The sequence below is a fragment of the Eretmochelys imbricata genome, chromosome 12 (genome assembly GCF_965152235.1).
Source record: "Eretmochelys imbricata isolate rEreImb1 chromosome 12, rEreImb1.hap1, whole genome shotgun sequence".
Taxonomy (NCBI): domain Eukaryota; kingdom Metazoa; phylum Chordata; order Testudines; family Cheloniidae; genus Eretmochelys; species Eretmochelys imbricata.
In genome coordinates, this window is record NC_135583.1 from 5407804 (window position 1) to 5430636 (window position 22833).

Genomic DNA, 22833 nt, shown 5'->3' on the forward strand with positions numbered 1-22833 from the left:
CGCACCCCATCTGTCTGTCCTGCTGCCCGCACCCCCGTCTGTCTGTCCTACTGCCCCCACCCCCGTCTGTCTGTCCGTCCTACTGCCCCCACCCCTGTCCGTCTCTCTGTCCTGCTGCCCCCACCCCTGTCCGTCTCTCTGTCCTGCTGCCCCCACCCCCGTCTGTCCGTCCGTCCTACTGCCCCCACCCCCGTCTGTCTCTGTCCTATTGCCCCCACCTCCGTCTGTCTGTCTGTCCTACTGCCCCACCCCTGTCTGTCTGTCCGTCCTACTGCCCCACCCCTGTCTGTCTGTCCGTCCTACTGCCCCCACCCCCGTCTGTCTGTCCGTCCTACTGCCCCACCCCTGTCCGTCTCTCTGTCCTGCTGCCTGCACCCCTGTCCGTCTGTCCGTCCTACTGCCCCCACCCCCGTCTGTCTCTGTCCTTTTGCCCCCACCCCCGTCTGTCTGTCCGTCCTGCTGCCCCACCCCCGTCTGTCTGTCCGTCCTACTGCCCCACCACCCTCTGTCTGTCCGTCCTGCTGCCCCACCCCCGTCCGTCTCTCTGTCCTGCTGCCTGCACCCCTGTCCGTCCTACTGCCCTACCCCAGTCTGTCTGTCCGTCCTACTGCCCTACCCCAGTCTGTCTGTCCGTCCTACTGCCCCACTCCGTCTGTCTGTCCGTCCTACTGCCCCACCAAGCTCTGTCTGTCCGTTCTACTGCCCCATCCCGTCTGTCTGTCCGTCCTACTGCCCCACCCCAGTCTGTCTGTCCGTCCTACTGCCCCACCAAGCTCTGTCTGTCCGTTCTACTACCCGCACCCCCGTCTGCCCGTCCCTACCACCCCACCCCCGTGTCCGCCGGTCCCACTCACTGCCGGGCTCTGCGCCTCCACTTCCGGGTTCACCATGGCAACGCCGCAGAGGCTGCTGGGAATGGTAGTCCGGTGCGGGGTCAGTACCCCGCCTCTTTCCCACAGCGCGGTCTCGCCCCTTCCGTTTCCGGTGACGCGACCCGGCGCCGGAAGCTGCGCTGCTGCTGACTTGGTGTCGCTGCTGCCGGGGGAGCCGGAATGGCGGTGAGGGGGCTGCGGGGCGGCTGGGGACTCCCGCAAAGCGCCGGGGGCGGCCTGAGCCCGTCCCGGCCTGAGCCCCCCGGCCCGGCCCGTGGCTCCTCCCCCGTGGCCTGGCCTGAGCCCCCCGGCCCGGCCCGTGGCTCCTCCCCCGTGGCCTGGCCTGAGCCCCTCTCCCGGGCCTGGCCTGACCTGAGCCCCCCGGCCTGTGGCCCCAGGCAGGCCTGCCTCCCTCCCCTCCGCCCCCACCATGGCTTGGTCTGAGTCCGCCCGCCCGTCCCGGGCTTGGCCTGTTCCTGCCCGCCCCCCTGCCCTCCTCCGGCCTGGCCTGTACCCCCAGTCCGCCTCTAGCCTCCCCCTCCCGGGCCTGGCCTAGGCTCTCAGTCTCGACACTCCTGAGAGCGAAACAGGAGGGTGTTTCCTTGCGTGAGACCCTCTCTCTGCTCCCCCACGAGGGCTGCACAGCAGAGTCGTGGTGGTGGTGGTGGTGGTCAGGGGTGATTGTAAAACCACAGAAAATGGTGAGGGGATCTCGGGGGTGGATGTAGAACATGATGCTCGTTTACTTAATTGACATGACTTCAATTGACTGTCTCTTTAGAGCTGTGTAAGGATCCATCAAGGGTAGGGTTATAATAGACAACATGCAGATAGAGGCCTTCAGGAAAGAAAGGGGAGTGGCAGAGATGTAGCCTTGCCTTGTCCAGCCTGTAGACATCAATGACTGACCAACTCTCTCTGAACAGTTCTCCAAACCAGGGTTCCGACTGAACAAGAGAGGTAGAAACTGCTCTCGGGGGATGATATGCTCACCCACATAAGCTGCCCTCCAGAGAAACTGACAACTGTTAGAAGCATATGGCAATATTTGAACTTTGCAAGTCAATTTAGGGTAAACAAAAAATCTACAAAATGCTCAAAGACAAGCAGACTAAACTATGTAGAACCCACACAGCTCTACCTAGAGGGGCCTTGAAAGTGCAGACTGCTGACAAACACAGGAGCAGAAGACACCTGTAGGACTTATGTGCCATTAACAAAAGCCCCAGGATAAATATCGACCACCAGAAAACTACTATGAAAATGACCTGACAGCATAATCCAACCCATCCTGGAATATGGAAGCAAAGCCAGGGGCCTAATCTTAACAGCCAACTACAACAGCTGGGGCAAGAAACCTACAGTCCTACAAGCAAATTATACATGTGTACAAGAACTCGCCCAACGATGGCTGGACAGAACAGAGATTTTATTTTTTTCCTCTTTTGTACCATAGGAAAAGAACACTCAGTTTCTGGTTCCTCCACACTCAAAACAGCTAAATGACTACTCTCTATAATTACTCCAGGCCTCAACAGCACTGCCTTTGGGATCAGTGACAGTGGGTTGTGGAGGGGGTGTAGGCAGGAGGAGCTTTGGAGAAGGGATTGAGATGTGAGCAGAGGGGTGTAAGGAAGTATGTGTTAAAGACTGCACTCTTTTTCTAGCCAAAGGGGAAGGTGGGAACCAAAGGCAAAAAGCAGATTTTTGAAGAGAACAAGGAGACTCTGAAATTCTACCTGCGGATCATCCTTGGTGCTAACGTAAGTGTCTCTCTCCAATAGTTTTCTAGGGCCATGAATGCTTGTCTGCAGCTATTGGCTGGAAAGGTAAATCCCAGCATATTGGGCAGGAAGCCTATTCTACCCCATCCTTTTTTGGGACCTGATCGCCCTAAATCCCATGGGGCCTTAAGGATCAAAGGGTTGGGGGAAATGAAGAAGGGAGAGAGCTAACCCAAACCTGGACTGTAGTGAGGGATTGCAGGTTGGGAAGCGTACCTTCTCCCACCCAGCACTCTGAAAGCTTGAGGGTGGGGAAGACTCTTCGGGTTTTTATTTTCTGGGGAGGAGGAAAAATGTACAGCCCCACAGATGACAGTGAACAATCCCCAAAACTCCATATATGTTTTGGCCTATTGTGTGCTGTAAAGGCAAGTGTGGCTAGGAGGTATGAAGGAGCTAAGAACTAGCACCAGGAAAGCAAGGAGCTTTCCTTCGCCTTAAAGCTTTCACCCCTAGTCAGACTAACATTTCTGCTCTGCTGGAGCCAGCTCATAGGCTTGTGGCTTGCCTAGCTCTGAAAACTGTCTGAATCCAGCTTCAGCTTTCTGACGCCAGGGAGCTCTCTGGAGCTTTCATTTTCCAGCATTGTAGGGCACCTTGCCTGCTTCTGCAAGATCTATTGCAAGTGGGGTGATCCTCTGAGACTCAGGCCATTTTTCATGATAGCATATTGGGAGAAGGCCCAAAGCTGTCCCGTCCCTGATGTGTTCCTTCCCCTCACACTCGCTGATTCTGGCTGCTTGGCTTTATTTCTCTTGTCTTCAGGCCATTTATGCAGTTGTGAACCTGGTGATCTTCTACACAACAGCCTCCTTCTGGACCTGGGTAAGTCCCTGATCTCTGACCCTTCCCTTTTCAGGGTGGAGGAAGCGAGGGGGTAACACCTGGTGGGGTATTTGTTCCATTCTCTCTCCCTTCCTTCTGCTTCTCCCTGGGGCTGTGAGGAATCTTTACTGGATGTTCAAACAGTGAGCCTCAGATCTCCTGTTGGGGTTAGTGTGGAGTTTGGCATTCACTCACACTGTCTTGGGCCTGATGCCTCCTCATTGTTTCCAGGTTGCTCTGATAGGCAGTGCATAAGCCATGTTTCCCTGGACACACAGACACCGTGTGTGGGGTTAAGGGGCTTTTACCCACCTGAGGCGAGAACATCTTCACTGATCAGAAATGTCAGTACAAATAATTGCTCTGGGGCTCTGCTCCTGCTGTTTTACCTTGGGACCCTGTGGACTAGTCGCTTTCATGGCTGACCTTTATTTGTTTGTTGCAGGTTGCGTTTGTGTTTAGCATGGTGATCTACAGTGCCAGTTACCGCTCCATGAGCTCCATGGCAAAGGCGTCTTTCACGGACGATGGCAACCTTGCTGACGGGGGAATTGACCTGAATATGGAGCAGGGGATGGCAGAGTGAGTGTCCACACCCACACGAGTCCAGGTGAGCAGGACCTGCTGCCTGAACGCGTACACAGACCCATTTACCCCAGAGAGCATTGGAAGAAGCATAGCAGAGCCTCAGCTCTGAGACCATCCCACAGAGCTCACTTGCTCTCCCCAGTGGGAAACGTCCCTTTCTAATCATTCTTGTCATTTCCCAAGAATCAGTCGAACTGTCCTCGTTGCTTGAACATCTAGTTCTGCCTCCAGGAAGTGAGTAACGGGACACCCCAAGAAGTGTGCTGGACTGAGATAATGACTCGCCCAGGGCCTTCACTAGGCTGGATGGGCGACAGTACCCAGCTGCTCCGCCAACTCCTCCCTTGCCCTTTGGCTTCTCTCCTGGGGGTTACATTCACTAGCGGAGGACAGCTCTTCCCCTGCCCTTTGGCTGAGGAGAGTGTTTAGGGTGCATAAAATCTTTACCCTCTCCAAGGTTATAGGGTTCTTTTCCTTGGACTGGCTGCCTGCAACACCTACCCAAGAGTTGTTTCCTTAGAACAAAGTGAGACTTATTAAAAATAGAGAAAACGGAATTAAAAGAAAAGCAAGCTTGCTTAACGGACCTGGATTTATTCATCTGAGCTAAGCTAGGTAAGGCACCCTCAGCTTGCTTACAGGAAAGACTAGGCAACTAATTGTGTGTAGTCAAGAGCAAGTCCTTGCTCTCTGGCCTGTCCTCAGAGATCCAGCCCCACGCTGTCCAGAGAGTGTCAGTCCCCTCCCTCAATCTACTCTACCTGTTTGTCAAGTCTTTGTTAAAGGTCCTCACCATCCCAGGTGAAGCGTTCTGGTTGTCTGTCTGTCCCTTCCCCAACCCTGCATCTGTCTGCTCTGTTTAGATTGTCAGCTCTCTGGGAGAGGGAGGAGTGTGAGTGTGTTCAGTTCCCAGCTCAATGGGGACCTGTTCTTGGGCCTGGGGTGCTCCCAGGGGGAAGAGAGCCAGGCAGCGAGAGGGACTGGTGGGGCAGGCAGTCTGCTCCGGGGGTGAGCTGGGTAAGTATCAGTGCGGGGGAGTACACGAAAAGTCTCACTCCTAGGGATGTAAATATCGTTTAAAATGTTAACCAGTTAAACGATTAAAATTATCTCGTTTAACCAGTTAACTGAGGTGGCTCTGGCACGGCCAGGGACTGGCAGGGCTGGGGGCTGAGGGTTAATGGTTAAGGTCTGTTAACGGTAAGCCTAATGTTAACCGTTTAACCTTTTACCTCCCTAACTCCTTCATGTGGTGCCCTCTATGGTACGGTGGTGAGTCGCCATAGTGGTCTGTCGCGGCGTGTCAGCTGGTGCCAGGACAATCAGAGGGGGTTAACATGCAGGCTTGGGCAGATGACGGCGTGTTGCTGTATGTTCAGGAGGCCCCCTTCTGATGGACAGGCGAGAAATGGCAATTTTTTAAACCTGGAACTAAAATTCTGTGGAAAACACTGAGGGGAAAAACTGAATTCCACTGTGAGGCCCAGGGTGGCATGCCCTCCCCGAGGGCATGTCTGCAGCATTGAATGTTAAGGGCCCCGCTGACACGTGGGAACCAGGGGCTTAGAACGGCAGAACCATCCCAACCTGACTGCACTGTTGCCATCACAACTCTGTGACTCCTCCTGTTGCCCTTCCATTGTATCTGTTGCTCATGTTGGCAAAGTTGACATTGCAGCTGAACCAAAGATTTTCTCAAACTTTCTGTGCAAGGGAGGACTCAGGCAAGGAGAGGCGGGGGAAGAGGCAGTTGGCTACCACCAGAAAAAGAAACTGCTTGTGTGTTGGTGCAAAGGCCGTTTGCACTATAGCTTCTGGTGCAACCATCCTGGGTATCGCCACAGCATTCAGTTGGTTTCTCCCTTGTCTCCTTACTACTTAATATCTCTTACTCTCCTCATTGACTACTTACCTCTGGAAAGCTTGCTGGGGCCTTTGTGTGACGCACGCTGTACAGGGCAGAGCGGCAATGAAACAACGGAACCACCTGATCGTTTCTGAAATCCTCCTAGTACTATATCCATCCAAACAATTGCCCAGTGATAATGCACCAGGTTACACACATGGCTTGGTGCTTCGCAATATAGCTGTGTGATTGGGAGTGGCAGAGATGATGATCGGCAGGGATGGAGCTTTTACTGGCTTGTTCTAAAAAGTGAAGGTAGATCATTGTATTTGTCCCTTGAATCCACAGCTCATGTAACAGGAAAGAGAGAACATATAAGTGTTCTGAGTTACTTTTGCCTGGGCAGCAGAGAGAGAGTTCGTACTTGCCTGACGCACTGTGCTTCACTGCCTGGAATAATTGTTGTCCAAGATAAATAATAGTGCATGCAAAAATACGCTATTAATGCAGCATAGATGCGCTAAGAAGTCACCAAATGCAAAGTTACGGTTTACTGCTCCACTCTGCCCCCCTTGTGTTTGTGCATTGGAATAGTCTCCAGTGATGTGATCTCAGGGTTTTCCAGTATTTGACTGTGCCCTTTTTTCCAGTAGGGTCAGAACTACGCAGTGTGTTAGGACTAATGTGCCATACTCTCAGCTGTTCAGTTCATGTCAGTTTGCCATTTGAAGCGCTCCAAGAAGCACTGTTACACTTCCCTGTCACCTGACAGTCCTGTCACATTTGACTTTGCCACAGGAAGAAATGCTGACTTTAAACTGCTTTTTGTACAGTACTGATTTGAAATGTATTTCCAGTGTCCCATCTAACCCCGAAGAGGATTTTGTACGTTCCTCGAGGATGAGAGAGGATGTGATGTAGGCAGTTGTTACTTGGGAGATCTAGGTTCAGTCCCCGTGGACTGTGGTCCTGTTTGCGAGGTGCTCAGGTGGTGTGTGGTCGGGTCCAGACCAGCACCCAGAGAAGCTGTTCCCAAATGCTGGGTAGCTGAGCGTACTCCGCGCAGCACTGCCCACAGTGAGACGTGCTAATTCTTGCTGGTGCACTGTCTGTATGCCAGCCTGTTGGTTTCTTACTCTAGTACGTGTTGTTTCATGTGAGTGCAGGGGGTTGTGTTTCTCTTCTGTGCACATTACAACAGTCTACATGTGTCTGAGCTGTATAGAAGACAAACGGATCATGCTATTGTGAGAGCTGCAATTGTGTAATCAAAGCTGGTGTTCAGCCCACCCCTGCCAATGGCTCTCTACGTCTGAGTGTTACCTCAATGGTTTTGTGTGTGGAAAATCAAAGGGGGTGGGGGGGACCTGGCGTGGGGTCAGATGTGTAATGGGCACTTGTCCCTCCAGCTCAGTTTGTGGCCGCTGGGGTATGTTTATCCCTGGGATGCTGCGTGGTGTTAGCTCAGCAGCTGTGTATAGAGATGGAGAGTGTATGGGGAGGGGCTAGCTGCTATGGCATGGGATTGCACCATGAAGTTTAACACCTCTCCTAGTCTGCCAGTCCGGATCCTGTGAGCGAGCAGGCTTCATGCAGAACACAGGCCGAAATTCATACGTAGCCGCCTGTAATGACGTTGATCGTTTTTTCTCCCATTCAGCCAGGCCTGCCCTGCCCCTCCTCTGGGAGCCCGAGGCCCTATTGAGTCTTCAGTCAATTGTAGTTAATCCAGAGGACACTATTTCTCCGAGGCCCTAACACACAGGTCCCGTGGGCTAAGCCAAAGCCATGGGAATGTCCCTGGCCAAAGGAGAACTGGGAAGGGCTGTAGGGGAGACCAGTAGCTTTGTAGTGGCAGCAGAATTGCAGTGTTAACGACAGGGTTTGCAACTGCAGATGTTCAGTACAGAAAACCGGCCCTGGCCCAGTGCAATTAACCTGTTGCTTTTCCTGTCCCTCTCAGACACCTCAAGGATGTGATCTTACTGACAGCCATTGTCCAAGTGCTCAGCTGCTTCTCCCTCTATGTCTGGTACTTCTGGCTCTTGGTAAGTCTTTTGGGCCTTTCTCCGTATCCCCAGATTCAAACTTTGCCTTGCTCTCCCTTCCAACTCTGCTCCATTTCATAGATTCCAAGGCCAGAAGGACCGAGTCTGCCCACCTGTATAGCACAGGCCAGAGACCTGCCCCAACATAATTCCCAGAGCAGATCTTTTAGAAAAATGGCCAGTCTTGATTTAAAAATTGCCAGGGATGGAGAATTCATCACAGCCCTTGGTAAATTGTCCCAATGTTTAACTACTCTTGCTGTTTACACCTTATTTCCATTTCATTTTTTACCCTCCCTTCCCAGCCTAGAGCTGGTTTTTGGTAAATCACGCAGCCTTCCCCTAATCTTCTCCAGAAGAGAGAATGCCATTTTGCACGGGAATGCTGAGGCCTGATGGGGTTTGGATGCCACCTCTCTGAAAGCCCTTGGACAGTGAGAGGTCCAGAGGGCAATGATAGATGGGGGAGGGGCATTTGGGGCAGAGTCCAAGCTGTCTTGGGATGTGCATTGTGACACTTTACATGTGTGCTGAGCACTCAGCACCCCTGAAAATCAATTTTTTTTTTTTTGGACCCTTCTAACTTATCAATGGCTTTAACACCTGGCACGGGCAGACATATATTGAAACAGAACTTCCTGCATAGACTGGTTAAAACCCCCAAACTGGTTATTACCTAGCTTTGTCACCAGTGGGTATGTGTGGCAGAAGCCACCCGTTATAAATGGCTGGCTTACTAAAAGGTAACTCGGAACACTTTCCTTTTTTGGTGGAGCAGCCTGGTGTCTGACCCCTGTATTGGGCATCTTGTCGTGGGGAGTAGACTGAATTGAATAAGCGTTAAAATGGCATAGCCCATATTCTCTTATTCCTAGGGGCAGTCCTCCGGGAATGGGGGTGAGCCCGTTTCTGGGAAGTGGGACCTGGTCTTTGGAGATCTTAGGAACTGAAGCCAAGATTTTCATAAGTAGGCTACTATCATTAGGCCTCAAGTCTATATTTAGGCCCCTAAATAAGTGGGTGGTTCTCAAAAGTGCTGAGCCCCTGCAGCTCCCATTGATTGTGGCACGTATCTAGATCCCCAGCACTAACGTAAATAAAGACCTAGACCAGGTGTCGTGTCCAATTCTGGATGTAGAATCAGCTTCACCAGAGCTCCGCGTTACCTGGTAGCTGAGCAGCGTCCTACTGTAACTGAGAACTGAGTTTGCGGCCTGTTGTGCTTTGTAGGCTCCAGGACGGGCTCTCTACCTCCTGTGGGTGAACATCCTGGGGCCCTGGCTCACGGCCGACTCTTCAGCTGCCACCCAGGAGCCAAATGAGAAGAAGCAACGCCGCCAGGAGCGCCGCCAGATGAAGCGCTTCTAGCTACACAGGTGGGGGTGGATTAGATCTAATCCACCAGCTCCACCTTGTTACCTCATCAGGGATGCGATTTAAACCAATCAGAAACCATCACAGTATCCGTCACCCCTCATCCATCCATTCCACTACAAAGGCTGCCAGAGACTTCCCTTGACTGCGTCTGATGGTCACATCAGGGGCCGCTCCACCACTTGGGGCCTTACTTGACAAGGGGGAGGGAGGTTACAATGGGATATGTGTAAATAGCTTTTTCAAGCAATGGTGTAATGAGTGTGGGGATTGGGAATTGCCTTGTTGGAGGAAATATATTAAAGAGGCGAATCTAAGCGCAGGGACTGGTGGCCGATGTTTGCGTCAGGGTCAAACTTTATAGCAACAACAACAAAATATCACCAGGAGGCAGAGACGAGAGCTGGAAAATGTCATGCCACAAAGTGAACGTTTGACTAAGTTCTAAGCTATGGAGAAAGGGTGTTCAGAATGGAACTGGCTACTCACTGAACTATCACTGACAGGGCTGGGCCCATTCACAAGAGTCCTCCAACACTGCCAGAAATCTGGTGCTCAGATCTCATGTTCTTGGATGACACCTTCTCACATTTCTTCGCTAGTCCCCCAGTGAGGCCTCTAGCAAAAAGAGGCCTTCCAATGTCACTGACGCTTCCCATGTAAACACGAGTGGAAAAAAATCTTTATTGGGGGGATTAAAATCCTTCTTACAGCTGAGGAATGGACAAGGGCAAAGGAATTTTTACAGGCGCTGTCTAGACAAAGGGTGGGAAGCAGCTAAGCAGCTGATTGAGTTCTGGGGCAGAGTGTGCTGCCCAGAGTGCCTGCTTGTGAGGAAATATTGCACTGTCGGAAGCTTTTCAGGGCATGCAGCCTACTTTTGATTTCTTTAATACTATCCAGTCCCCTCTCACCAATTAGGGAAGTCAATCCTAGCTGTGTGGTTTACCCACTGCCCAGGTCCTACAGTGATGAGCACAGTGTAAGAACCAATACAGACGAGAACAGACCCGGTAATCCTTCATCCTCTCCTGGAGTGCAGCGCTCCCTTCCACCCTCCCTGACCAATCTGCGGCTGCCTCCTAGGGTTTTAACATATGATCTGCAGACTTCACAGTCCTCTCAGTGATTCCTATAGAAACATTTCTGTTCTCCATCTTGGATTTGGGCTGTTTAAATATCTTCCATCATCCTTCCTTTCCCCAGCCCTCCCTCCACAACAGCATGTATAAAAAACAACCCCCAAAGCACCTCTGGTGCTAGTTTCCTCCCGTGGCATTGCATGCATCTTAGCTATTGTCCCCTCCCCCCACCCTCACCGCTGCATTCCATACTGCTAAGCCATGTCCTACTGCAGGAATCCACACACAACCAGCTCTCCCTTTGCAAGACCCACTTCTGAATGGATGGGAGGAAGCTTCCTCCAGGTGAGGACTGACCTGCTGAACAGTCACAAAATGAATAATAAATACACAGACCCCATGGCACCCTGAATGCTTTGGACGGCTGCAGTCAGACACGCACACAAGACAACTCCCTTTTGTGCCCAAGGCTTCCTGGCACAAAAGGCAGTGTGGCCTGGGAAGTGGGACTCTGCCACAGGGGCAGGTAGGTCAGGACCCTGCAGACCAGGTCAGTCCGGCAGCAACTGCTCTAGCTCTTCCTCATTCAGTCTGTTGGTGGCGATGATGTGGTCAAGCTGCTGTCTGTACCGTTCCATGTCCTGCATGAAATGGGGGATTCGCGCCTTCTCTAGAACACCGAATTCCTTCAGCTGATTCACATCTTCATAGGAGACCTGGTGGAAAGAAAACAGATGTTTCAGGCCCTCAGGCCAGCCACCCAAGGGGATCTCTGCACACCCGCAGATTCACTCACCTCCTGCTCTATTGTGGGAGGGCTGCTAATTGTTAACTACACTAGCCCGGGCCTTACTGATAGGGCACCGCATGGTAGCAAGAATGGATGGAACGTTCCCAGGAATTCCAGGCACCTGAGCTACATGGTCACTCTCCAGCCAGGAGGGATGGGCTATGAACCACCAGCTCCAGACTCTCTGGTCTAGGGCGATGTGAAGGGGTCATGGAGATGCTTCCAACAGATACTTGTTTCTCACTGCAGTGCCTGAGACAACGAGCTGTTGCCCCTTGGCTCAGCAGGTGCAGATATTTGGGTCTGGCAGGTCAGTTTCCCATTTGGAGCAGAAATTGCTGATATGGAGGCAGGTGAGACAGAGCACAGGCAACCCCCTCTAGCAGACACCTTCTCTCAGGTCCCACAAACAGCGGCTCATCTGGACTGACAGGAACTTTGCTTGAGCCCTTGAACTTGCACCTGGTGGGGGCTGCAGTGAGGGCAAGGTACAGGGTGGGATGGCACTGCCTTGCTCAGCCATAGAACAAACCGACGTAAGCACACCCTTATCCCTGTGACAGGGACCAGAGCACCTACTGTAGGCCTAAATCAGCAAATGTATCAAAATAAGCCAAGCAGCAAGAAACTGGGGTCAGGCCAGAGCTTCTGAAATACACATTAGTCTCTGAATGCCCAGGCCAAGCCAAACCAAAGAAGGACTGAGAGAGTCTCTCAGGTGTGGTGACTTTCTTGGGAGACTCCCCAAGTAGGCTGGTTAATTTGCTGGGTTTTGTCACCTCACACTGATGGTACCTATCTTTGTGATCGGGAAAAACGCAGGCCCAGGGTAGCAAGTGCCACCTGTGTCTAAAAGCTCTTCTGTGTGGCACAGATACGGGAGCTCAACACGACTGGTTCCACCGGGCTGAGAAGCAATGCTGACATGGCCAGGCTTGAGCTATCAAAATTAGCACGGGGTGAGCCTGTCTGAAGCTGCTCAAATCTCAGCACCATATGGAGGGGGAAGGGGACTGTATAGAGAAGTTTCCCTGTCCAGGAGAGTAGAAAGGTGTCTGACAAAGCACCTGGGCTGCAGCCTGCTCTGGAACAGAACTGCTGACACTTCCTGTTCCCTCAGGTGGTGGACAGGTCTATTGCTGGCATTTCCCACATCCAGAAAATAGTCTCAGCGATGGTGAGTCCGAGGGACCGTTTGTGATCTCTGCTGAGATGGTTCACTAGACATTTCTGGAAGCTGGGAGGAGGATGCTTTGAGCCTTAGTCCATTCTTGATGCAGAAAGCCCACAGGTTCATTGGACAGGCACCTCTCTGCTTGTTTAACCAGACCGTCGCAGCAGTGTTCTCCATGAGCACTTGCGCAGAACAACCTTTGATGTGAGGCACATACGCTTGACAGGCCAGGTGAATAGCTGAAAGCTCTCAAACACTGATGGTGGAGAGAGAGATCCTGAGCTGACCAGAGACCCTGAGTCTGAAAGTCCTCCCTGGCCAATAGATGAAGCGTCTGTGATTAGGGTCACTGAGGGCAGGGTTGGGGAAAAGGGAACCCGTTGTATACACTGGCAAGGTCCAGCCACCAGTCCAGGGATGACAAGACACTTGCATGTACGTGAGTCAGCATGTCCTGTGGATGCCGAGTGGGACAGCAGGCAGACTTCAACCACCTCTGCAGGACTCTGCGGAGAAGTCTGGCATGCTGAACCACATACATGCAAGCTGTCACGTGACCTAGAAGTCTCAGGGAACTCCTCACTGTCATATGAGCATACACTTTGCAGTCTTTGTATGAGTCCGATACTATCTGAAAGCTGGCCTGAGGTACAGAGGCGCTCGGTGTGATCTGCTCAAGAGACATTCCTGTGAATTCAACTCTCTGTACAGGGAGAAAAGAGTTACTGTGACACTGAGACACATTGGTGCCAGCCAGCAAAGGGGTCACTGTCCTTTAGAAGCAATGCCTGTCTCAGACCTGACAAACTCACTATGCCTAATACACTGCTTTCAAGGTATTTATTAAAGAAGGGCAGCTTATGAGGTCTCTGCTGAAAACTTGTAACTTATCAATCCTCAATCATTGCAAGATATGTGCACTGGTTTTACTTAAGGCATAATGTAACTAGATTGAAAATTAGGCCCTTATGGGTCTTGGGAATAATGTGTCTTGGTGACAGCTCATTAAAGTGGGAAGGGGTTGCCACCCCCCTTGCTGGCTAGCCAATTACATAATGTATAGTGCTGTTGTCCACCACTGCAGCAGCCCAAACAGTCAGTGGCAAACCATCAAAGATAAACTATAAGCCCACTGAAGTGAGATGGGATGCTATGGCAGTGAAGAGATGGCCCTCCGCGTAAAGGCAAAGGACTGATTCAGTGTCTCACGGGGTGGAGAAAGACACGCTGCAGCATCCAGCCACTGAGAAAGAATCTGGCTGAGTGGGGATGCTGCATGGAAGATGCTGTCCTAGCTCCTGGGGACTAGCAAATGCTGCAAAAGACTGAACTTTCAGGAGAGAATCTACTTGATTGGCTAGAAAAGGTAACTAGTAATAAGTGTCAGCCCTAGTTTGTGTTTTATGGTTGTTTTATATGTAAACCATTTTTTTCCATCGCTCACACTTGTTTCCATTCTCTCTCAAATAAATTTCTTTTTCATAGAAATTCAGGACAGGAAGGGACCTGGATAGATCATCTAGTCCAGTCCCCTGCACTGAGGCAGGACTAAATATTATCTAGGCATCCCTGGCAGGTGTTTGGCTAACCTGTTCTTAAAAACCTCTGACAACAGAGATTCCACAACCTCCTTAGGTTATCTGTTCCAGTGCTTAGCTACCCTTAAGTTAGGAAGTATTTCCTAATGTCCAACCTAAATCTCCCTTACTGCAGTTCAAGTCCACTGCTTTTTGTCCTGTCCTCGGTGGTTAAGAACAATTTTTCACCCTCCTCTTTATAACAATCTTCTACGTACTTGAAGACTGTTATCATTCCCACCCTTCCCCCAGTCTTCTCCAGACTAAACAAACACAGTTTTTTCAGTCTTTCCTCACAGGTCATGTTTTCTAGACTGTTCATTATTTTTGTGGCTCTCCTCTGGACTTTCTCCAATTTGTCCACATCTTTCCCGAAGTCTGGTGCCCAGATTTGGACACAGTACTCCATTTGAAGCCTTACCAGTGTAGAATAGAGTGGAAGAATTACTTTTTGTGTCTTGCTGAACAACATTCCTGCTAATACATCCCAGAATGATGTTCACATTTTTCTAACACCGTTGACTCATATTTAGTTTGTGATCCACTATAACCCCCTCATCCCTTTCTGCGGTAATTTCCTATTTGGTATTTGTGCTAAATTCCATAATTCAAGAACAGGGTTAATGACCAAAACTGGGTTTTTCATGTTAATCTCCTGAGTATTTACATTAATCAAATAGCAAAGTTTACGATTATGTCCCTGAGACCAAGGGGAAGAACCCTAGTTATCGCACTGGCTGGGGGTGTAAAAACACCATATAAATAATCCATAAACCATGGCCCATCCTGCAGCGAACTGTTTCCATGTACTGATTTCACACCAGGAAGCAGGTTCTGTCCGTCACTCCAGGCTGTTACCTTGCCCAGTTCTGCCAGCAACCGGAAGTCAATAGTCTGCCGATGCCTCAGGATCCGGAGAATTCCATCCAGATACACTTGATCCTTACTGAAACAGCCTGGAAGAGAGTAAGGAGGAGAAGTGCTAGCTGCTGTAGACCTAATTTTCATCCCACCCTGGTGCAAATCAGCGGCATTTCAACAGACATCAGCTGGGGTGTGACTGCACTTGGAGCGAGGGGTGCAGTGCCCAGCTCACACAGAGGTACCGTGCTGGCTCTCATCAGCTAAAAGGATCATAGTGCAGCTGCAGCAGCACAGCAGTGGCAAGGGCTGGCTGCCCCAAGTACAAACCCGTCCAGGCCCCCTGGGTATGTACATGGGGCAGCCAGTGCGCTGCCGCTACACTGCTACTTGTAACGTGCTGGCTCGATGAGCACTACCGTGGGTATGTCTACACAAGCTCAGCATTGCAGCTCCAGCTCCAAGTGTACACATCCCTTAGAGTTAGACTAGGAAAGAACTGGTGTAAGTGAATCATACAATCTCAGGGTTGGAAGGGACCTCAGGAGGTCATCTAGTCCCACCCCCTGCTCAAAACAGGACCAATCCCCAACTAAATCATCCTAGCCAAGGCTTTGTCAAGCCTGACCTTAAAAACCTCTTAAGGAAGGTGTCAAGGTTCCTTCCCCACTCTGAACTCTAGGGTACAGATGTGGGAACCTGCATGAAAACCTCCTAAGCTTACTTTTACCAGCTTAGGTTAAAACTTCCCCAAGGTACAAACTATTTTACCCTTTGCCCTTGGACTTTTGCTGCCACCACCAAACGTTTAACTGGTTATTGGGAAAGAGTTGTTTGGAAACGTCTTTCCCCCCCAAATCCTCCCAACCCTTGCACCCCACTTCCTGGGGAAGGCTTGATAAAAATCCTCACCAATCTGCATAGGTGACCACAGACCCAAACCCTTGGATCTTAAGAACAATGAAAAAGAAATCAGTTTCTTAAAAGAAGAATTTTAATAGAAGAAAAAGTAAAAAAAAATCACCTCTGTAAAATTAGGATGGTAAATACCTTACAGGGTAATTAGATTCAAAACACAGAGAATCCCTCTAGGCAAAACCTTAAGTTATAAAAAGACACAAAAACAGGAATATCCATTCCATTCAGCATAGCTTATTTCCTCAGCTATTTAAAGAAATCATAATCTAACGCATATCTAGCTAGATCTCTTACTAAGTTCTAAGACTCCATTCCTGTCTGTTCCCGGCAAATGCATCACACAGACAGACCCAGACCCTTTGTTTCTCCCCCCTCCAGCTTTGAAAGTACCTTGTCTCCTCATTAGTCACTGTGGTCAGCTGCCAGCGAGGTTATCCTAGCTTCTTAACCCTTTACAGGTGAAAGGGTTTTTCCTCTGGCCAGGAGGGATTTTAAAGGTGTTTACCCTTCCCTTTATATTTATGACAGAAGGAGATTCCACCACCTCCGTAGGTAACCTATTCCAGTGCCAGTTGTGACCATGGCATCATGGAACATCAGGGTTGGAAGGGACCTCAGGAGGTCATCTAGTCCAACCCCCTGCTCAAAGCAGGACCAATCCCCAACTAAATCATCCCAGCCAGGGCCTTCTCAAGCCTGACCTTAAAAAACTTCTAAGGAAGGAGATTCCACCACCTCCCTAGGTAACGCATTCCAGTGTTTCACCACCCTCCTAGTGAAAAAGTTTTTCCTAATATCCAACCTAAACCTCCCTCACTGCAACTTGAGACCATTACTCCTTGTTCTGTCACCTGCTACCACTGAGAACGGTCTAGATCCATCCTCTTTGGAACCCCCTTGCAGGTAATTGAAAGCAGCTATCAAATCCCCCCTCATTCTTCTCTTCCGCAGACTAAACAATCCCAGTTCCCTCAGCCTCTCCTCATAAGTCATGTGTTCCAGTCCCCGAATCATTTTTGTTGCCCTCCGCAGGACTCTTTCCAATTTTTCCACATCCTTCTTGTCGTGTGGGGCCCAAAACTGGACACAGTACTCCAGATGAGGCCTCACCAATGTCGAACAGAGGGAAACGATCACGTCCCTCAATCTGCTGGCAATGCCCCTACTTATACGTCCCAAAATGCCATTGGCCTTCTTGGCAACAATGGCAAACTGTTGACTCATACACAGCTTCTCGTCCACTGTAACCCCTAAGTCCTTTTCTGCAGAACTGCTGCTGAGCCAGTCGGTCCCTAGTCTGTAGCGGCTCATGGGATTCTTCTGTCCTAAGTGCAGGATTCTGCACTTGTCCTTGTTGAACCTCATCAGATTTCTTTTGGCCCAATCCTCTCATTTGTCTAGGTCCCTCTGTATCCTATCTCTACCATCCAGCATATCTACCCCTCCTCCCAGTTTAGTGTCATCTGCAAACTTGCTGAGGGTGCAGTCCACGCCATCCTCCAGATCATTAATGAAAATATTGAACAAAATCAGCCCCAGGACCGACCCTTGGGGCACTCCACTTGATACCGGCAATTAGACATGGAGCCATTGATCACTATGAGGTCAGAAGCAAGTGAGGTCAGAAGCAAGTCCAACGGGCCCAGGTCAGTACTAGGACCAGCGGTCTCCAATATATTTATTACTGACCTGGAAAAGGAGTGAAGAGTGAGGTAATGAAATCTGCTTAGGAGAAAATTAAAGCTATCACTGTAAACTATAAGGGGTTTCCTGGTCCTGCTTGCAGGTTAGGGGGCTCTGAGAGAAGCTACATGATCTGGTTTCTTCAGTCCAGTGGTTCTCAACTTGTGGTCCAGGGACCCCTAGGGGTCTGCAGACTATGGCTAAGATTTCCAAAGGGGTCCGCACCTCCATTTGAAATTTTTAGGGGTCTACAAATGAAAAAAGGTTGAAAACCACTGTTCTAGACTCTCCTTTATGTCCTTTATACTCCAGCTCAGGTTTCTGTGGACAACACAAGCTTAAGCATGGTAAATGTTGTTTTTCCCACCAACGTTAGGAAAACAGCCCTCTGTTTATCAGTATCTTCTATGGCATACGCGTAAAAATACTGTTCAAGTCTCTGAATGTATGTTGCAAAATCTTCCTTCCCCCCCCCCCCCCCCCCATTAAACTGGAAACTCTCCATATTGCGGTAGGTAGCCATTTTATCTCTACTCTTCATCGTCCTCTTTTATTTTTCTTTCCTAAAGAAGCCGTCCCAGCTTTCTCTGTTATGTTCACAGCACACACACAAAAGTAGAAGAAAAACAGAAATACTCTTTCTGCAGGCTGCCATGTAATGCTACTTCATTTCTTAGGCTATGTCTACACTTCGAGCTGGGGTGTAGCTTGATGAGAGACAGGGTGCTAAAAACAGAGCGTAGCTGTAGCAGCGTGAGCTGCAGGATGGACCAGCCACCTTTAAGTATGTACCTGTCTGAAAGTCTAGGCACATACTCAGGATGCCTAGCTCATGGCTACACTTGATTTTTAGTGTGCTCGCTGGGTGTGCGCTACCATGAGCATATCTCCTTGAGCTGGGACTCACCCCCCTAGCTGCATGTGTAGATGTACCCGTAGAGTCCAGATCTCAAACCCAAAACAATAAAAAAAAAAACAACAGAGAGAGACAAAGCAGGCTGCTCCCTAAGACAGCGAGAGGCCCAACTCACCTCACTTCGCTCTAGGCTGGCTCTCCACAGACTGACTGCTGCTATGCCCAGATCACACACTTCCCTACCGAGCCCCCTAGCCTGCAAGCAGGAGCAGGAAACCCGTTATAATTGAAAGTGGTAGTGCTGGTAATGGTAACACAGTTTTCAATACTCCCCAGGTGACACACTAGCAGAGGACTCTTTAATCTAGCAAATAAAGTCAGAACAAAATCCAAGGGCTGGCAGTTGAAACTAGATGAGGGGTAATTAACCATTGAAAACACTGACACAGAGGCATGGTGGATTCACTGTCACCTGGAGTCTTTAAACAAAGACAGGGGCAGCTGCTCAAATGTATTCCAGTGCCTAGCTCCCAGTAAAACCAATGGGAGTCAAGTGCCTCAGTCCCTCTGAGTGATGGGTCTGCTACAGGGATCCCTGGTGACATTCTCCAGCTGTGTATGCAGGAGGGCAGAAGGGATGGTCACAGTGACCCCTCCTGGCCCTAAAATCTATAAATCTATGAAAAGCATGAGCAGCAGCAGCGCTCTTTGTAATCGTAGTATTTCAACGACTGTCTACAAGGGTTCTGGGTGTTAAGTGTCAGTATTTGTCTGACAAGTGGACTGGGTGGTTCCTCGGTCTGTGACAATGATTGGGAGCTGTTACAATCACCCACATTCAGGGCTCCGGTTACCATAGTGCTGCCTTGGACTCTGTGTAATGCTTCTTGAAAAGCCCTGGAGAGACCCAACTCTGCAAATGCTTCAGCAAAAAGCGAGGCTGAGGTGCCGGCATGGGGGTGTCAGAGGAGTTGTACACAGAGGGTCCATATCCCACATTACATCTAGTCAGTTTCACTGTTACCCCTCTGCAGTCAGCCAGTTTCTCCTCTGGCTCATGTGGGTCTCTCACACAGCCAAATGACAGGGGCGGAATGGCTGGGCTAGGACCTGAGGCTACTTTTTAAACTCATTTTTGCACAGGTCTTAAAGGGATAGTGTCACTTCCAAAGCTAGTCAGAGCAACACAAGAAAGGGAGAACTCTTCAGAGAAGACACCCCCCACCAGGGCGCCCCCTTCAACAGCCATGTGAGCTCAGGTTAGAAAGGAGCTGCTGGCAGGGGCCACCACGGACTCAACCAGCCAGAGCAGAGCACAGCTGTGACAGCATGGCCTTGTACAGTTCTCATTCTGGACCCTGTGCTGATGGGTGTCCACACCATCCCCCTCCTGCCACCTGTTCTCCATGCTCACCCTCCCTTTCCTGCCAATCCCCACCTAAAACAGCAAATCCCCAGCTTGCGGTACTGAGCTGCCATTTGCGGCCCCCACATTGCTCGCTCTGCTGGCGTGGTCCAGTCCTGCACACACACAGCAAGAGACCCTCCATGCTCTGATGAGACACGCTGGAACATAGGGGAGGAGAACAGAGATTCACCCCTGGGCAGTAGCAGAGCTAGGAACAGACCCCAGGTCTCCAGCCTCCCAGCCCAGTGTCTTAACCACCAAGTCCCGTTCCCACCCATGGGCCTGGCTCTGCAGTGGAGCTATCTCCCACCTGGCTGTGAGGTGTCAGTCTGGCCTCGTTTTGCCCGCACGCAGTAGTCCCACCGGACTCTGGCGTCTTGGACGTACTGCTCCAAGTGCTGGAAGAGCACGCTGAAGGACATGTGACGGGCCTGGTGGACGGTGTAGTACAGCAGTGCTGCCCGCCACAGAAAGGGCTGCTTACGGAAGAGGACGCTATGCAGACTAGCCAGGCCTTCTTCTGTGGGGTTAGCAGGCTTCAGGCCATACTGCTTACGGCCCTCCATGCTGTGCCAAGGCTGGCGGGCATTATTCACCCCACGGATGTAATGAGTGCCTAGAGAAGACAAGGGAGAGAAATTAGTCAGCCTCAACCCATGTCTCATGCACCCTGTGCAAAGCCCCTGGGCAATGGGGCTAGGAAATCAGGAGCACTGGGGGTAAATCGTTCCCCACATTGATAAGGGACATGGCAAACTCCCCCTACCCCACAGCTACTCTTTCAGCAGATAAAAGTCTAACAAAAGCGTGTCTCTCTCACCAACAGAAGTTGGTCCAGTAGAAGGCATTACCTCACCCATCTCGTCTCTCTGACAAAACCTCTGACATTTGATCTTCCCCTTCAGAGCTCAGGAGCACAGCAGCTACTAACTGTGCTCTAGGACTGGTGGCAGGAGGGCTGGAATAATACTCCATTAATCCTTTGATATCTAAGCTGTCCCCCAGGGCCAGATGGCTTCACTGCTGAGTTTAACAAACTTTTAAAAAATCTAAACTCCATGGTGCAATAAGCAGAAATTAACAACCCTCCCTCAGGCCTCTCTCTAGAGCAGTGGTTCTCAATCAGAGATCTGGGGCCCTCTGTGGGGGCAGTGAGCAGGTTTCAGGGGGATCCGCCAAGCAGGGCCAGTGTTAGACTTGCTGGGGCCCAGGGCAGAAAGCTGAAGCACCACTGTGCAGGGCTGAAGCCAGGAGCCTTGAGCCATGCCACCTGGAGCTGAAGCCTGAGGAACATAGCTCTGCAGGGTCCCCTGTGGTTTGGGGCCCTGCTTGCTACCCTCTAATGTTGGCTCTGGCTTTTATAAGGCATTGGTGGGCTGTGGAGTTTTTATAGCATTTTGGGGGGACCTCAGAAGGAAAAAGGTTGAGAACCCCTGCTCTAGAGCTCCCCACCCCCACTTGCACTTGGGACTCCTTGATCGTCAGGCTTCTCCTTGCCACCTCCCCTCCTGCCCCTGACAAAGCACCTCCTGGGAGGGGACACCTTTGTCTGGACCCTTCTGGCTGAGAGCTCTGAAAGGTCTTTCAGTGGGCACTGAATGAATCAGGGTCCTGTGGACAAAGTCGCATGTGACCCTGTAATTAAAGCCTGTATCCTAATGCATACGCACAAAGAGACCGAAGGGAGGTTGGGGGGGGAGCCCTAATTCTGGTGCTTCTGAACTTTTGAGAGCTTGATTTTGCAACCCTAGCTGCATGTGTGTACCTATAGCGGCAGCGCTCCTGCCCTGCCCTAATGCTGCACTAACACCTTTTCAACTCATTCCAGCACGCACGCTAACCCTCCCGAGCCGCAATGGGCACGGCAGAGGGTGCTTCGGCTCTTCCAGCCACCAGTGCCATGTGTTCAGTGCCACGTGGGGGGGAGGGCTCCCGCTCCCCAATGGACAGGGCTTCAAAGAGGGCTCTGTGCTTGCTGCCAAGGGGCAATTCCCCCATGGGGATCACAGAGGCCTTCAAAGAAGAAAGGGCCATTTTGCAATGAAAAAAATGTCCACTGTGAAAAATTCCGAGCAGTTTTTCTTGGCGTCCCACCCCTGCCTGCTGCCCTAAACAACCCCCTCTGTGCCTCCCTCCATCGGCATTCTCCATGTAGTGCCGAGTCCTCACCCCCACCGTTGTGCAGAGCCAGCTCCAAGGGGTCCTGGCATTGGAGCCGACCGGGCTCTGCAGCTCCTCACCACCTCTGGCTCTTCTCCTCCCTCCCTCCTATCAGCAGTAGCTTGGAGAGGTTGAGGTGCTCCCAGGTCAGGGTGTTATTTCCAGTGTGGTTACCCCAGAGGTCAATAGAGAAGGACGGCTGCCTCCTGGCTCTGTGACATGATGTGCTCCAGCCTCCTTCTGCCCACCCCACCCCGCAAAGGCCATGCAACATGCTGATCCATTTTATTCCCTTTCAACAGCAGGAGCGTTAGTTCCTGGTGAGTCCCTGCGTGGCTCAACATCCCTGGCGCCCCGCATGGCCCATGCCTCCAACCCAGCTCTGACCTATTTCATGGCGCAGCATGCCCTCCAGCCAGTATTGCCGGGCTCCGGACAGGTTGATTGCCAGGGTGGGCCGGCTGTTCTCCACCATCATCACGGCTTGGGACAGAAGGTCCTCAGTCAGATGAACGACCACCTGGGGGCAGATGGAGAATGAGAGTCAGGATGATCATGTTAGTGATCAATGGCTCCGTGTCTAGTTGGCAGCCGGTATCAAGTGGAGTGCCCCAAGGGTCGGTCCTCGGGCCGGTTTTGTTCAATATCTTCATAAATGATCTGGAGGATGGTGTGGATTACACCCTCAGCAAGTCTGCAGATGACACTAAACTGTAAGGAGAGGTAGATACGCTGGAGAGTAGGGATAGGATACAGAGGGACCTAGACAAATAAGAGGATTGGGCCAAAAGAAATCTCATGAGGTTCAACAAGGACAAGTGCAGAGTCCTGCACTTAGGAAGGAAGAATCCAATGCACCGCTACAGACTAGGGACCAACTGGCTCAGCAGCAGTTCTGCAGAAAAGGACCTAGGGGTTACAGTGGACGAGAAACTGTATATGAGTCAACATTTTGCCGTTGTTGCCAAGAAGGCCAATGGCATTTTG

General features: G+C 51.0%; 2 protein-coding genes across 2 annotated transcripts in view; one reads left to right on the top strand and one right to left on the bottom strand.

Annotated features, from left to right (window-relative positions):
* The first annotated feature begins 988 nt into the window (after positions 1-988).
* TMEM208 (transmembrane protein 208) lies at positions 989-9654 on the top strand. The gene is made up of 6 exons (XM_077830738.1): positions 989-1058; positions 2540-2635; positions 3422-3481; positions 3927-4063; positions 7879-7963; positions 9194-9654. The coding sequence occupies exons 1-6, from the start codon at positions 1053-1055 to the stop codon at positions 9329-9331; spliced, it is 522 nt and encodes a 173-aa protein (XP_077686864.1). The 5' UTR covers positions 989-1052; the 3' UTR covers positions 9332-9654.
* Positions 9655-10007: 353 nt separating this feature from the next.
* The window catches only part of MATCAP1 (microtubule associated tyrosine carboxypeptidase 1), a 45242-nt gene continuing 32416 nt past the window's right edge, over positions 10008-22833 (bottom strand). Inside the window, exons 4-7 of the mRNA XM_077830737.1 lie at positions 22234-22366; positions 19997-20302; positions 14819-14916; positions 10008-11135 (exon numbers count right to left, since the gene is read on the bottom strand). Of these exons, the coding sequence (XP_077686863.1) occupies positions 10971-11135; positions 14819-14916; positions 19997-20302; positions 22234-22366 (702 nt within the window). The 3' untranslated portion in view covers positions 10008-10970. The remainder of the gene's footprint in view (positions 11136-14818; positions 14917-19996; positions 20303-22233; positions 22367-22833) is intronic.

What these genes read in the sequence shown, in the direction of transcription:
- TMEM208 (XM_077830738.1), top strand. An exon ending in ATGGAGCAGGGGATGGCAGA is followed by an intron (nt 4,064 to 7,878) that starts GTGAGTGTCCAC and finishes TGTCCCTCTCAG; the next exon opens with ACACCTCAAGGATGTGATCT. An exon ending in TCTGGTACTTCTGGCTCTTG is followed by an intron (nt 7,964 to 9,193) that starts GTAAGTCTTTTG and finishes TGTGCTTTGTAG; the next exon opens with GCTCCAGGACGGGCTCTCTA.